Below are 16,894 nucleotides of genomic sequence, written 5' to 3'. Positions count from 1 at the left end.
GACCCCCCTCCCCTCCTCGAGGGCTCCTCTCCCCCTTTCTGCCCTGCGTGACCTCCGAGAGAAAGGCACGTGCGCCATTGTGAGCTACAGACAGAAGAATCTCCTCTGGCGGCCGCTGCTCCTTCTCTCCCCGCTTTTCTTTCCATTCGGCGGAGCCTTCTTCTTTTCCAAGAACAATCTTACGCAACTCAGCAAGCGTTCCCCCCCCCCCAAAAAAATTGCTTAATAAAGGAAGGCTGCTTACTTAGGCCAAGGGAGGCGATTAGCCGTCACAGAGGGGATGCAGGCAGCCGTGTTACCCCTACACGGGTCATTATCATAGCCCAGTACACCTGTTGGGGGCTCAAATCTTCCTGACCACTTGGCAGGATGAAGCTATAGACCAGGCATGGCCAAACTTGGCCCTCCAGATGTTTTCGGACTACAGCTCCCATCATCCCTAGCTAACAGGACCAGTGGTCAGGGATGACAGGAACTGTAGTCCCAAAACATCTGGAGTAATAATAATAATAACTTATTATTTATACCCCACCCATCTGGCTGGGTTTCCCCAGCCACTCTGGGCAGCTTCCAACAAAATATTAAAATACAATAGTCCATCAAACATTAAAAGCTTCCCTAAACAGGGCTGCCTTCAGATGTCTGGAGGGCCAAGTTTGGCCATGCCTGCTATAGACAGCCAATGCTTCTAACTACTGAACTATTTAATAACTTTTCTAGAGTGATACTATTCTAACAGGGGTCCAGAGTTGCTTTATAAAAACAACAACAGCATGCTCATTCTAATTTATAGTCTTAGAAACATATTTTAAATACTCTGCTGGGCTCTGATTTACAGCTGAAGTATATTGCACTTAATATCAGTGAACAGTTGCTGGATGCCTCAAGACCTCTTCCTGGTGAGAAAAGACAATAGCATCTAGTCTAATCCCAAAAGAGCCATAGCCTTCCCCATCTTGGTGCCCTCAAGATGTTCTGGACTCTGATTCCCATCAGCCTCAGCCAGCAGGCATGTGATAAGCAAGTTGGTTGGGACCTGATGAGAATTGGAGGTCATGGGGTTAGACAAGGCTGCCATGGACTATGACTGATGCATATACACCCTGAAAGGAAATAAAACTATTTGCATCCCTGAAGACTGGTAAATTAATCATATATCTCTCCATTACCGCAAAGCAACAAGAGAAAATAATGCATTTACTGAGGTCGTTGCTATGTTCTAATCTGAATGACTAAGTGCCAAATACTAACAGTGACTTAATCAAAATAACAGGAAACACTGACATGTCTTTATATAGAAAATATTTGGCTTGATCTAATATCACATCAAGTTACATCTGTTTCAGCTGTGCTAAAAATTACCTCGAAAACATATTTTGATTCTGCCACCAAGTTTCCCAGCTCGCCTTAGATGGCAAATGTGTTTGTATAACCAGAGAGTGAGATTAACTGGTGAACTGTCAATTGCTTCGTTTTAATGAAGTAACAAAACATCAAATAAGCCAACTGCTGCCTAAGCTTCATTCTCCACCCTTTAGGGACACAAGTGAGGAAAAAACAACACAGTTTCCCCAAACTCTATTTCAGGGGTGGGGAACATGCGACTTTCCAGATGCTGTTACACTACAGCTCCCATAATCCTTGACCATTTGCCATGCTGGTTGGGACTGGTGGAAGTTGGGGTCCAGCAACATCTGCACTGCTACACATTCCCTAACTGCATTAGTTGACATATATATTAAAAATGCTGTTGTAGTTATTTTGTCCCCTTCATGGCGAAGGGGCTTGAAGAACTCAGAGAAGCTATGAACTATGCCGAGCAGGGCACCCAAGATGAACAGGTCATAGTGGAGAGTTTTGACCAAACGTGATCCACCTGGAGTAGGAACCGGCAAGCCACTCCAGTATCCCTGCCAAGAAAACTCCATGGACAAAGACAACAGGCATATAAAAGTTATGACGCTGGAAGATGAGCCCCTCAGGTCGGAAGGCGTCCAACATGCTACTGAGGAAGAGCGGAGGACAAGTACAAGTAGATCCAGAGCTGATGAAGCGGCTGGGCCAAAGCCGAAAGGACGCTCAGTTGTGGATATGCATGGAAGCGAAAGGAAAGTCCAATGCTGTAAAGAAAAATATTGCATCGGAACCTGGAATGTAAGAACCATGAACCTGGGTAAGTTGGATGTGGTCAAAAATGAGATGGCAAGAATAAATATTGACATCCTGGGCATCAGTGAGCTAAAATGGACGGGAATGGGTGAATTCAGTTCGGATGACTATCATATCTACTACTGTGGGCAAGAAACCCGTAAAAGAAATGGAGTGGCCCTCATAGTCAACAAAAGAGTGGCGAAAGCTGTACTGGGATGCAGTCTCAAAAATGATAGAATGATCTCGATACGAATCCAAGGCAGACCTTTTAACATCACAGTAATCCAAGTTTATGCACCAACTACTGGTGCTGAAGAAACTGAAATTGACCGATTCTATGAAGACTTACAAGACCTTATAGAAGTGACACCAAAGAAGGATGTTCTTCTCATTATAGGGGATTGGAATGCTAAAGTAGGGAATCAAGAGATAAAAGGAACAACTGGCAAGTTTGGCCTTGGAGATCAAAACGAAGCAGGGCAAAGGCTAATAGAGTTCTGTCAAGAGAACAGGCTGGTCATCACAAACACGCTTTTCCAACAACACAAGAGACGACTCTACACATGGACATCACCAGATGGGCAACATCGAAATCAGATTGATTATATTCTCTGCAGCCAAAGATGGAGAAGCTCTATACAGTCAGCAAAAACAAGACCTGGAGCTGACTGTGGCTCAGATCATCAGCTTCTTATAGCAAAATTCAAGCTTAAACTGAAGAAAGTAGGAAAAACCACTGGACAGGTAAGATACAATCTAAACCAAATCCCTTATGAATACACAGTGGAAGTGAGGAACAGGTTTAAGGATTTAGATTTGCTGGACAGAGTGCCTGAAGAACTATGGGTGGAGGCTCGCAACATTATACAGGAGGCAGCAACTAAAACCATCCCAATGAAAAAGAAATGCAAGAAAGCAAAGTGGCTGTCCAACGAGGCCTTACAAATAGCGGGGGAGAGAAGGCAAGCAAAATGCGAGGGAGATAGTGAAAGATACAGGAAACTGAATGCAGATTTCCAAAGAATAGCAAGAAGAGACAAGAAGGCCTTCTTAAACAAGCAATGCAAAGAAATAGAGGAAAACAACAGAATGGGAAGAACCAGAGATCTGTTCAAGAAAATCGGAAATATGAAAGCAACATTTCGTACAAAGATTACCATAATAAAGGACAAAAGTGGTAAAGACCTAACTGAAGCAGAAGACATCAAGAAGAGGTGGCAAGAATACACAGAAGAATTATACCAGAAAGATATGGATGTCTCGTACACCCCAGGTAGTGTGGTTGCTGACCTTGAGCCAGACATCCTGGAGAGTGAAGTCAAATGGGCCTTAGAAAGCACTGCAAATAACAAGGCCAGTGGAAGTGATGGTATTCCAGCTGAACTGTTTAAAATTTTAAAAGATGATGCTGTTAAGGTGCTACACTCAATATGCCAGCAAGTTTGGAAAACTCAGCAGTGGCCAGAGGATTGGAGAAGATCAGTCTACATCCCAATCCCAAAGAAAGGCAGTGCCAAAGAATGCTCCAACTACCGCACAATTTCACTCATTTCACATGCTAGCAAGGTTATGCTTAAAATTCTACAAGGAAGGCTCAAGCAGTATGTGGACCGAGAACTCCCAGAAGTGCAAGCTGGATTTAGAAGAGGCAGAGGAACCAGAGACCAAATTGCAAACATGCGCTGGATTATGGAGAAAGCGAGAGAGTTCCAGAAAGACATCTACTTCTGCTTCATTGACTATGCAAAAGCCTTTGACTGTGTCGACCACAGCAAACTTTGGCAAGTTCTTAAAGAAATGGGAGTGCCTGATCACCTCATCTGTCTCCTGAGAAATCTCTATGTGGGACAAGAAGCTACAGTTAGAACTGGATATGGAACAACTGATTGGTTCAAAATTGGGAAAGGAGTACAGCAAGGCTGTATATTGTCTCCCTGCTTATTTAACTTATATGCAGAATTCATCATGCGAAAGGCTGGGCTGGATGAATCCCAAGCCGGAATTAAGATTGCCGGAAGAAATATCAACAACCTCAGATATGCAGATGACACAACCTTGATGGCAGAAAGTGAAGAGGAATTAAAGAACCTTTTAATGAGGGTGAAAGAGGAGAGCGCAAAATATGGTCTGAAGCTCAACATCAAAAAAACAAAGATCATGGCCACTGGGCCCATCACCTCCTGGCAAATAGAAGGGGAAGAAATGGAGGCAGTGAGAGATTTTACTTTCTTGGGCTCCATGATCACTGCAGATGGTGACAGCAGTCACGAAATTAAAAGACGCCTGCTCCTTGGGAGAAAGGCGATGGCAAACCTAGACAACATCTTAAAAAGCAGACACATCACCTTGCCAACAAAGGTCCGTATAGTAAAAGCCATGGTTTTCCCAGTAGTGATGTATGGAAGTGAGAGCTGGACCATAAAGAAGGCTGATCGCCGAAGAATTGATGCTTTTGAATTATGGTGCTGGAGGAGACTCTTGAGAGTCCCATGGACTGCAAGAAGATCAAACCTCTCCATTCTGAAGGAAATCAGCCCTGAGTGCTCACTGGAAGGACAGATCCTGAAGCTGAGGCTCCAATACTTTGGCCACCTCATGAGAAGAGAAGACTCCCTGGAAAAGACCCTGATGTTGGGAAAGATGGAGGGCACAAGGAGAAGGGGACGACGGAGAATGAGATGGTTGGATGGTGTTCTTGAAGCTACCAGCATGAGTTTGATCAAACTGCGGGAGGCAGTGGAGGACAGAAGTGCCTGGCGTGCTCTGGTCCATGGGGTCACGAAGAGTCGGACACGACTAAACGACTAAACAACAACAAAGTTATTTTGTATGAGTTGTGGTTGTGCAAAAGGAAATCCCAACTTTGTACCATGACTATGCCAGTTATTTTTATACTAGTAAAAGTTAGCAAATAAAATAATTTTGCATTACTAACTTGGACATGTGGGGCAATATCCAATGTTTTGCCAGTGGTTGCAACAGGGCTTTCCCCCCTCCTGTCTTGCCACTTCAGGTCCACCAATCTGCTTGAGAGAGTCCCCCAACCCATAAGAACAGATTTTGGGGGAGGTGTTTGTGGGGATGGGGGGGGGAGGAGGAGGAGGAGAGAAAGTGGAAAGTCCTGTCACAAAAGCGGAAGTCTGCTGCACCCTTAGTGTTCTTGGTAGCTGCTGCTCAATTGTAGAACCCACTGCCCATGGAGAATCTGAGAATAAATGCAGGATAATATATTTGATACAACTGACTAAATTGACATAAAGTAATGAACAAGTTCCCCAAAACCCTTCTTCAAATGTAGGGCAGAAAAGATGCTCCTGGGCATAGTAAGAAAATCCCAGACTTAGATGTCACCAATGAGCTGTTATACAAACTTAATTAGGTAAGACTATGCTAGATGTAGAGACGCGGGTGGCGCTGTGGTCTAAACCACTGAGCCTCTTGGGCTTGCCTATCAGAAGGTCAGCGGTTCAAATCCCCACGACGGGGTGAGCTGCCGTTGCTCGGTCCCAGCTCCTGCCAACCTAGCAGTTCGAAACACATCAAAGTGCATGTAGATAAATAGGTACCACTCCGGCGGGAAGGTAAACGGCATTTCCATGTGCTGCTCTGGTTCGCCAGAAGCGGCTTAGTCATGCTGGCCACACGGCCCGGAAGCTGTACGCCAGCTCCCTCAGCCAATAAAGCGAGATGAGCACCACAACCCCAGAGTCGTCTGTGACTGGACCTTTACCTTTTATGCTAGATGTAATATATAAATATATGAAGATTCTTCAGAGTCTGAACCCATGTGCTGTAAAACATTTGCTGTTGTTGAGTTGGCCTGTTCCATCTTAAGTTAAGCAAGTGTGGGATCATTTTAATTTCTACATTTTATATACACATTTAGCTGGGCATACTATTTTTATTGCAATACTTTTTTGAAAAAACGATTAACAGCCTGAAGTGTAAGGAAGAGGCAAAATAGAAGCTGGAATAAACAAATGTTTACAGCACTGTGCTCAAATGGCAAAGGCTGTCTGAGAGAGAGAGGCATTCTTGGCTGCCTCACATAAGTACAGCTCCATTTTCTGGGAGTGTTCCCAAGATCTTTGCCTAAATGTTTTCCACATGTGATGAAAAGGCTTTCTGTTTGGACTTACTGTTAAACCTGAAGGGGCATTTATTATTGTTGTGGTGGTAATGGTGGTGGTGGTGGTGATGATGATGATGAAGATACAAAATGAAAAGTTCCTATAGGGGCAGTTTGGGATATGAATTTAAATACAGCATGGCTTTGGCTTTTGGCATGCATTTTGGCATGCATTGCCGTTTGGACAAATGACAGGAAAATGTATAGGCTGTGTTGGCAGTGCTTTGATTTATAAAACTGAGCGGTACAGGAGAAGAGGTGTTAGCAAAGATATAACTCTCCACAAACCCAGATTCGGGTGGGGTGAATCAGTGGTATGTCTTTTGAAAAAGGAGAGTAACCATTCTTCTCTCCCTTTGTGGTAGATTTTTGACAGGTGCAGCTTGTTCTGCAGGGACAAGAAAAGCTGCATCTGTTGGATTCGGGGGGAGGGGGAAGGTTGCATCTGTTCACTATATGACTTTGCTAGAGCCCATTCCCAGAAATCCCTAGAGGGTGTATAGTTTGCTTCAAGGAAGGGTGGGTAGATCGGGGGCATGTTAGGACACTGGCCCTCTGTAGCAGGAGATACCCACACAAATACATTAATATGCTATTTCATATGGGCTGAGACTTGGCTCCAGTGAAGCCTTGTATATTTATATGACTGCCAAACTTATTTCTATGTTGCTATTAAAATAAAAAGTCTATTCCATGGCAGTAGGAATGCTACGTGAGTTGGTTTAATTGTCTTCTTGACTACAAGCCTGGGATATACATTGCTGCCATAAATGGCAAACTGTCTTCCGACAGAAATCATATGGACTTCATTACTCAGATGCTGTAATTCACGAGTCTCAGGAGTCCTTTGTTTTTCTGTTTTCCCTCTGAGTATTATCCCACTAAACACAAGTTTAAGCAGTCATGACTGCCTGCAAAGCAAAGCAGTGCATTTAATGACTGGTAACAACAGTGTAGCTCTATACAGAGCAAGTGCCTTAATTTAGACTAATCTATACAGATGGCTACATTTTAAGCCATTTTCCAGTAAAATCTGTCCAACCTTGGAACTTGTTTTTGGTACCAGAAATGGAAAACCCCACAGTCCTTCATTTCCAGGATACTGGAAGACTGATCTGAGCACAGAAATGAGTAACAGAAGCCTTACAGTGGTCTTAATATGATTCAGGGCGTAACGATTAATTTCAAGTGCTGTGAGACCCAGTCTAGGTTTTTCACATTCACTCATTATATTTCCCTTTGCTGTTTTGAGTGGATAATGCAAGACTGTCAACACTGGCTCTAAAGCTGCAAACTATGCTCAGGATAATAGTTTGAACCTGCAGAGAAAAAAAGTTAACATAGATATAACTTCTCCCCAGAACATATATAAATTGTCTTGACTAATATAGGTTACTAATGCCACCTCATTTGTTTTCTTAATTAAACCAGAGGGCTTCTCCAGATGTCAAAAATAATGGTTTCTGGCAGCACTAATAATATGGCATACTTGAAACCTAATGAATGCTCTGACAGTCTTCAGAATAGCTGTCTTAATGAGAGAGGTGGCATGAACAGTTAACATGCATGCAAGAGATAACAAGCATGTTCTAAAATAGACTTGCACAAATGGACTAAGAAAACCTTCTGAGAATAAAATGCACTGTTGGAAGGTTACAGCACCTGCTATGGCTCTGTCTGGGATGCAAGCTGTAGCAGTGTATATGGAGGTCCTGGGCTGCCTGGATTACAACCGCCCTCCCCATGGCCTCACTAATATGGTCCAAAGGAAAGCAGTACATCTGGGACCAGCTTGGCTGCAGGAGTTGCCAGAAGGAAGCATACAAGACTCCATCAAACCACCCTTGGTACTCCACTCTGGATTTGTGTAGGGTTTACTCCTTAGCCCTTTTCCCCATGAAGATGTCCCACAAGGCAGTGGGTAAAGCACTATCATCAAAAGAGGTCCTAAGACCATTAAGTAGAGTCTAAAATTACCTAACTGCTCCACTGCTCTCACAAATATTATATTGAAAGATTTATGAAACACACGCACATCTTTAATGTCTGGCCCTGTGTTGTCACTGTGTTGATGTAGGAAAAGCATCTTGAGTGACAACACTTTCAGAAGGCTAGTTCTTTGAACTCCCTTTGAGTTCTCCATCAGAATTTGTAATGCTAATCTTCATAGAGCGAGTGAGCAAATGGGTATATTGTGAGTAAATTAATTTTTAAGTCTTTTTAAGGAATACTTGCTCTGTGGATGATTTTACCCAGAGTCGTCATCTTTACTAAACCCAGCTTACCAGCTAAAGTTTAAACATATTTGGAACAGACTCTTGGAGAAACTCTAGAATCTCTGCCATTAGAGACCTACTCAAGTTCTGGCTTTTGAGATTTGAATAGATTTTGAACACACATTTTCAGCCTTGTATTTGTAGCAGAAAAAATAAAACATTGGATTCTTGGGATTCTATACCAGCACGTATTTACCCAATTATTTCCTTCTATTGCATTTCCTACTTTCAATTTTTAAATTATTAGTTCCTTAAGACAGAAATCTGGTGTTTGGGCTTCTACATACTTACTAAACATGTGCACCAGAAAAACAAATTGACACACTAAGCCTATTTGCGACTCACATGTATAATCTGATAGCAGATAGCCTCAGAATGGGTATAGAGGAGATAATAAAGGCCTCAGTTCAGCTCTAATTGTGCACAACTAGTGTAAAGCAGCCTTTTTTCAGAACTGTCCTCTTGGCTTTCTCAGATTGAGCAAGAAGTCCCCCAAGCTTCACATATGTAAACTATTTAAAATCTGGGACTCCATATAGTCAATGTGGTTACTTCAGCTTGGTTCAGATTCCTTTAATAGAATACTTTAATGCATTGCAGGGGTTTGGACTAGATGCCTCTTGGGGTCCCTTCCAACTCTTAAGATTCTATGATTCTATGAATTAGTACAGAGCACAGGATCACTAACAAATCGGGTCCTGCGGTGAGACCTGGCAACCAAACCCTGTGTTGTGTGGGTTTGATTGATTAGCCACAACACCTAATTGGTAGGTCCCTTGATGCTGGGTTTAATCAGGCCAATGGGATGCAAGCTAAATGAATCAAGGGACCTATATATACTTATGCACGTGACCCAGAGCTTCCTCTTTCGGTGCGTGCACTGGAACTCTTAAAAACACCAAACCCTGTAATTTAGGACAATACTACTATAGTGTGTGAAAACTATGACTCTATGAAGATCAAACTAGTAATCTTTCATAAAAATATAATAAAAATATAATTGCAGTGCAGCAAAATTCCCAACTCTTTTGAGAGGTCGTTTTCTTCCTGTCCCAGATGATATGGAACAGGATAGAACACTCCACCACTGAAAACATGGATAGAACAGATCTGCTGTTCCCAGTATATCTTCCTTTATTAGGGTGGTTAGTACATGTCTCTGCTCATCTAAGGGTTTCATTTAACTCCTCACCTTCCCCTTTCTCTCTAGTTGTTTATACACTGAATCACTGAACAATCACCCTCTCACCCTTGCCTGGCATTCAATGGCTGGGATGTGTACCACTTCCCACCAGACTGTTCTCCTATATTCTGCTGCTGTAGCTCACAGGAGAGACCCTGAAGGGGTTGCTGATTGTTCTCTTCACTCTTGACTTGGGATGGATGTGATCTGAGTCTCATAATTTTGCAGGCTTAGCTGGAGCATCTAGGGCAGTTATGCCTGAGAGAGCCTGGCAGATCCTCTCTGCTTGAGAGTTCTCTTAAAATGAACCCACTAGGCCCAGGAGTGGGGAACCTGTGGTCCTCCAGATGCCGTTGGACTCCCATCTACTCTAGCCAGAACAGCCAATGGCCAGGGATGGTGAGAGCTGTGGGTCAACATTTGAAGGGCCACAGGTTCCCCAACCTGCACTTAGGCCTTTGTTTCATCACTGCAGGAGACAGTGGTCCTTCTGCTAGATGAGACTTGTAAGCTGCGTTTTAGCATATATCACCCAGTCTCTGGAAGGTAGTGGCCAATTTAGAACAATTAACATACTCAAGTTACTTACTTTGGCAGATAGTAGTATCCATGTGTCAGGTTGCTGCTCATAGCCAATCAGTGGCATCTGTCTGCATCTGGAGTAGTAGCAAGTCTGACCATTTTTTGAAAAATGCCTCTAACTGCTTTCATACAAGTAGTGAATAAAAGCATAAGAATGTCTATCAATCATTTTAGTTCAGCTCTTCTCCACAGATTTAATGGGGGCAGTGCTTAGGGACTTTACATATGGATACAACACTTTATTTTATTTTAAAAACCCTTACGGAACACATTCAAACAATCTAAATTGCAACCTTATATAGTAATAGAAAAATCTGTAGTATTGTAGCAATTTTATTGTAAAATCTGAATGTGTTATCATAAATAAAAAAGCATATTTATTACTTCCACATACTGAAGTCTAATAACCATAGAAAAAGCTATACAAAATAAAGCTTAACAGTTGTTACTAACAACGTTTCTCTAGAAGTATACAAGAATGGTGGTTAACATGAATTTATTTTTCCCCAGCTTGTACATATTTCAATATACAGTTACTTTTTAAGAAATCTGTTTAGTCTATGGCTTCTTTTTTCGGGCTGTTCCATTAACATCTGATGTATCTGTTGCTCTTTGCTGCTGTTTCTTCATGGGAGGAGATGATACCCATTCTTCTGGACTACAAAAAATAAGCACAGGTCATTTTAAAAACTGCATAAATGTAATACAAATATCAGGCAAGGTTTTTGTTGTAGTTATCCTTTCCATTTTCCCATCTTCTCTTTTTCCTTACCCTCATGCAAAGACTATATGCAGTATTACTAGCACTGTCAGGTGGAATCAGTTAGTTGTAGGATATTCCCTGTACATGCATATTCATGCAAAAACACCACAAAACTGGGCATTAAAAAAAACAACAACACCAACTACTTTAGAATCTCACAAACAAACCTGAGTGACCGTTTTGCTGTTTCTCTCCGCATTCTTTTTGGAGGGCTAGGATTGTCAAATGTGTCAAGTTCTTCCATGTGAACTGAAGATTTGGAGCATTGACCAGAAGAGGTAATACCTATGAAGATCACAAACATTACTGTTGTTTTCAAATCTAGTACATATAACTTCAGAAATAAAAGGCACAAGCATACCAAGCATGAATTAGATTTTTAAAGCTAATACAAAAAGTAGCTGTAGTTCAAGGTCTGAGAGTATTATCCACAAGTAATTATTTGCAAATAAACCCACAATTTCCCTTCCTGCAGAAAGGACCTTGTGTTTGTGAAACTGGGCTCACAAGATAGGTCAGAGGGGGCACTTCCTCTGAGATCAACCTCCTTCCCTCACCTTTTTGAACCAGTGGACACATTTTGAATTTCCCTGTCTCTTACACATGCATCCTATGTACATATAGCCACACATATGCCTCTCCTTCTCCTGGGGGGTGGGGTGGAAAGAGAGTGGGCAGCCCCACAAAGACAAAGGAGGCTGTGGTCAAAAACCACTGCTTTCTGCATGGAGGAAAACTAGAAAACTGTGGGAGGAGCATGAGGTATCCTAGAAGATAGTGGCATTGGAAGGACTGCTGGAACACAGAATCAGAGTGCTCCGCATTGTAACGTTTTGTTGGAGGCCCCACTTGTTTTTCCTAATGTCACCAAAGAAAAACAGAACTATACAATTGTTGTTACTTGTGTTTCCAAGTTTATATCTCATTATATATTATAAATATGTTATGTTAGAATGCTGTATCAGGATACATACATACCAGAAGAAGAAGAGGAGTTTGGATTTGATATCCCGCTTTATCACTACCCGAAGGAGTCTCAAAGCGGCTAACATTCTCCTTTTCCTTCCTCCCCCACAACAAACACTCTGTGAGGTGAGTGAGGCTGAGAGACTTCGAAGAAGTGTGACTAGCCCAAAGTCACCCAGCAGCTGCATGTGGAGGAGCGGAGACGCGAACCGGGTTCACCAGATTACGAGTCTACTGCTCTTAACCACTACACCACATTGGCTCTCTTAAGCTTAAGCTCACATCTTTAAAATGTACTCAGAATTTTTATAAATCTGACGCAGTTAAATTAGAATTCATTTATGAAATTGTAAATTCCCAGAATGAGTTTCTGATATAATTAGAATGGTTAACTTTTCAACTCCATCATGTAAAAGTGAATGTGTGAGTAACATACCCAATTCCTGCTCTATTGCCTTGAGTCTCTTTTCCTGGTCTGCAAGCTCTTTTTTCTTTTTATTCATTTCTGGACTATTATATGATCGCTCGTGGAAATCAAGGTCTTCCTTCTTATTATTAAGCCATGCAACTGCTTTCTGGTACTGCTGAAGGAGATCTAACATGTACAAGAATAATAGGATAGTAAGGCACAAGGCCAAAAGTTTTAAGAACAGTAGCAATAAATAACAGACAGTAAAGCTGTTAACAGTGCAGTACCACACATATCTACTCACAAATTAAGCCCCACTCACTGTGGCTAACTTCTAGATAAGTATGGACAGGATAACAATGAAATTGTGTGCGTAACTTTTTTTTCTTATAAAAAGGTTACTTAAATATTCTTCAAACATAATGAATTTCATAAATATATATCATTGTAGTCTAGAGAAAACTGCATGTGTTTAGACTGGGTGGGGGAGCAGGATCTAGCTTGTGGGCTAGATTCTGAGCTCTACCACCCTCACAGGCATTTTAACAGGTGGGTGAGATGTCATACAGTATACGAAGTCTCAGGTGCAAAGGAAGACGCTTGCAGAAAATAGCAAGTCCTTCTTTTTGGTCAGAAATGGGTGCACTCTGTAGATCCCTGCAGCAAGCCCCTGCAAAGGATTCTTTGCATTCCAGGCTTAAACTCTAGCAAGCAATTCAAAGGAAGAATTGGAAATGCACTCTAAGCACACAGTCAATTCTTTTGCACTAAAAAGCCAGCACTTTTTGAATTTGGCACCTTTTTCTGTTGCTGTGCAAGGCAAAGGGATATTTTTCCTTTGCAGGCATGACTTTAGGATCTCATCACCTGGCTTGAATTCAATCGCAAAGGAAGAATCAACAATGCACTCCTGATTCATCTTAATTTTAGCCACAACTTGAAGTTTCCTGCATCTGATGTTACTATATGAAATCAGATGCAGGAAAGGTGTGTGTGATTTGCCCCAAACCACTAGGTGGGACAGTCTCCAAGGCCTGGCAAGCCAAATTAGACCTGCTGGTCAGGTTTCCCACCACTGATTTAGGAACACTTGTAACAAATGTACCCATCAACATTCACATTTTATTTATTCTGCATTTAAACTACACACAAATGGTATCTGTATAAGAACCATAATGTATCTGTATAATGATATGGCATTAAAAACACAGTTTTGGAGATTAAATTGCTCTGTTCCATCACACAAACTCTATATTGTTTAAAAGTTTATTACAATCAAGAGGCCCACCCAGCTACAAAGGCACTTAGGACAATATGTTACCAGAGAACTATAATGTCATAGAAGCAGTGATACGGGTTTTCATTATTCCCGCCCCCCACAGTCTCAAACACTGATGGATTTCAGATTTAACAAGTTTATCTGTCTTAAATTAACTGAACAAAACTGAAAAGTATATCATTTTATGTGCTGTATAAAATACATTAATGTGTTTCCAGTAGCCAAAAGTAGGAAAATAATTGACTGAGGTGGGGGGATTAACAAAGTGAATCTAAGATACAGTCTTAGGAACACTTACTATGGAGTTTAAAAAGGGGAATTTTGCACAGAATTATAGTAGTGGAAATTTTTCAATCCCACATCATTGCACTTGGCAATGGGCATCACATCTTGTTGCACTGGTACAGAATCTGCACGATATCCTAACCTGGAGTCTTGCACTAGGCCATCAACACAATGCCACCAAGTCCTAGATTTGAAAACTGAGCTGTAAGCGTCACATTATCTCTAACTATGGTTATTGATGCAAATAATAATAATAGTAATTTATTATTTATACCCTGCCCATCTGGCTGGGTTTTCCCAGCCACTCTGGGCGGCTTCCAACAGAATATTAAAATACAATAGCGATCGAAAATGGAAGACAATATTTCATGATTCATTTCAGAATAATTGCTTACAAAGTTTTATTTACCAATTATGTGAATACGTTTTTCATTAATCTGTGATGATTTGCCTATACCAAAGGGCTGTGGTGCAAACTCAAACACATTTAAGAAAGTTAAAAGAATCTAATGTCACTAGATTCTCATTTAGTAATTGCAATTGTTTCAGCAGCAATATGAAATGCCAAGTATATTTACTTAAGAGTCAGACTGAATTTCTAAAAACAGTAAAATTTTAAGAAAAGCTGTACAAATAATTATTTAATATATTATGCTTTGAACACACCTATCTGTTCAGAGAGAACTTTGCATCGTTGTGGCAAAGGTGCTCCAAAAACCATTCCTCGAAGCTTATCCATGGGAGGGGCTTTATTCTGAAGACCTCCAAACTTTCCATTGCTACGAATTCTCTCTCCGTCTCTTGTCAATAATGCTGGGCAATATGTGTTTTTAACAAGCTGTACAGATAGGTTTAATATTCATTAATAAATATGTGGCAAAGTCTGTGACATTCAACACATAATTTTAACAACACTGACACACTGAAGTGAACCCTAAAACAACATAAGGAACTTCAGAAAACGGTGCAAGGCCTGAGGTGTTTGAGACTTCTATATGTTGCATAGAAACATGGATGAATTCTATTCTGCCTCTGCCTCTCTCATGTATGTACAAAACGGAAACATTTGAAGTGGCAATACGCACCTCTTTTCTGTAATGATTGGCAGCATCCAAATTGTCAATAATAATGGCATCTCCTAAAAGCATCCCAAACACTAGAAAGGTAAATGAAATAATGAGACTTTAATGTTTAGAATTCCAACCTCTATACAAACCACTGTTTCCTTTATCATCTACCCATTATAAGGCTGAATATAAATACAGAGCACAGCGCTGATATTTTGACATAGTTCAGTGGAACCCTGAAATGCTATACTAGATGGGGAAATACTGCTACTATAAGTGCCCTTCTGGATCAGACCAAAGGCCCATCTAGTCCGGCACCCTGTTCTCACAGTGGCCAACCAGATGCCAATGTAAAGCCTGCAAAGAGTATGAGCGCAATAGCACCCTCCCCACTTCTGACTCCCAACAACTAACATAATACAAGTCAAAAGTAACAAGCATAATATACCATGTACATGGTTTCAAAACTGAATATAACAATGATAGTATCAATTGACGTGGATGAAAAAGCTTTGATGCATGTCTCAAAAATGGAATTGATATTGAAAATCTCCAGTTTGATACAGAAAGGACCATTTAATTTTGTCTAATACTTTAGTGTCATTTAAATAATGTGGCCAGATATTTGGGAAAATTACTCTTGCAAGAGGGGATGAATTTTTAATTGTCTTGCTCTCCAAATGTTAGTTGACAGATTCCTACTTCCTAGTCACATGACTATCAGAGGTAACATTTAAACATAATTCCAGCTGGGATTTTATAGCTGGAATTTAGTAGCAAGACTGAATAAAAAAATCTGCCCTCCTGCAAGAGCACCACATTCACTTGATTCCAGCTTTGAGCAATAACACCACTAAAAATCATTCTAATGATCTGAAAAGTGTTCAGATTTATGTCTGCTTGACAAAACTACAGCCATCATGGATATCCCTCCTTTCTTTGAATTTCTTCTTTAAAACTGAAAGATTAATAAACGACTTTGTTATGAATGCCTTAAAAGCATCTCACACTAGGTTATTTTTCACTGTTCCTTCATATGTAAAAAAAAAAAAAGAATCTTTTTTCAATTTCAGTATTTCTCAAGATTAAAGTAATGGACTTCCACAAATTCTTCCCAAGTAGTGAACTCCCCCCCCCCCCCAACTAAAAATACTGGGGCATGATTAGAAATTTTTTAAAACCTTATGTTAATAGGGTTTTAGAGGAGTACTCAACCAAGTGCTTCCACTAACACAAGGTATTTGGATTGCGGCCCCTAAATCTATTCTGGGGTTTTTTCCAATCTTCTGGGACAGGTTTGGGAAGGGTAAATAAGACACCAAGAGACAGAAGTTCTGTTGCGCAAGTAGAAATCCTTGGGCAAGCAACAGCACTTCATTGGATATTGGCCTTAGGCTACAATTTTATCCACACTTACCTGGGAGTAAGCCCCCTTGAACTCAGTGAGACTTAGTTCTGAGTAGACAGGTACAAATTGCACATTAAGCAGCTACCACAAGAAATAAATAATCAATTGTATAATAAAAAGCAAGGTGCAAAGGCTAGAACGTGTCTTTAAACCCTGCTTAAAATAAAATCATCATTAGGGATCATTCAGTTTGTGGTTGATCATTCTGTTAATGATACCTTCATTAACTCATTCTGTTAATGATACCTTCATTAACTCATTAATACTCATTCTAGTCTAGATCTCATGAGTTTGAATGAACACTTTTTCAGAGAGGAAACTTGAGAAGATGATAGTGTGTGTATATATATTGTTATGTACTGAGTTGAATAGGATCCAAACTGTAGCAGTCTGATT

At 40.9% G+C, this 16,894-nt stretch overlaps 1 protein-coding gene across 1 annotated transcript in view; it reads right to left on the bottom strand.

Moving 5' to 3' along the window:
- Positions 1-10,636: 10,636 nt before the first annotated feature.
- Positions 10,637-16,894, bottom strand: part of SMCHD1 (structural maintenance of chromosomes flexible hinge domain containing 1) — a 69,855-nt gene continuing 63,597 nt past the window's right edge. The window contains exons 44-48 of the mRNA XM_081013031.1: positions 15,109-15,179; positions 14,690-14,861; positions 12,487-12,645; positions 11,252-11,369; positions 10,637-10,979 (exon numbers count right to left, since the gene is read on the bottom strand). Coding sequence (XP_080869157.1) covers positions 10,880-10,979; positions 11,252-11,369; positions 12,487-12,645; positions 14,690-14,861; positions 15,109-15,179 — 620 coding nt within the window. The 3' untranslated portion in view covers positions 10,637-10,879. The remainder of the gene's footprint in view (positions 10,980-11,251; positions 11,370-12,486; positions 12,646-14,689; positions 14,862-15,108; positions 15,180-16,894) is intronic.

This window comes from Podarcis pityusensis (genome assembly GCF_964106645.2).
Source record: "Podarcis pityusensis genome assembly, chromosome: 7".
Lineage (NCBI taxonomy): Eukaryota > Metazoa > Chordata > Lepidosauria > Squamata > Lacertidae > Podarcis > Podarcis pityusensis.
The sequence above is the reverse complement of the archived record's forward strand: the minus strand, read 5'-3'. Positions and strand labels throughout refer to the sequence as shown.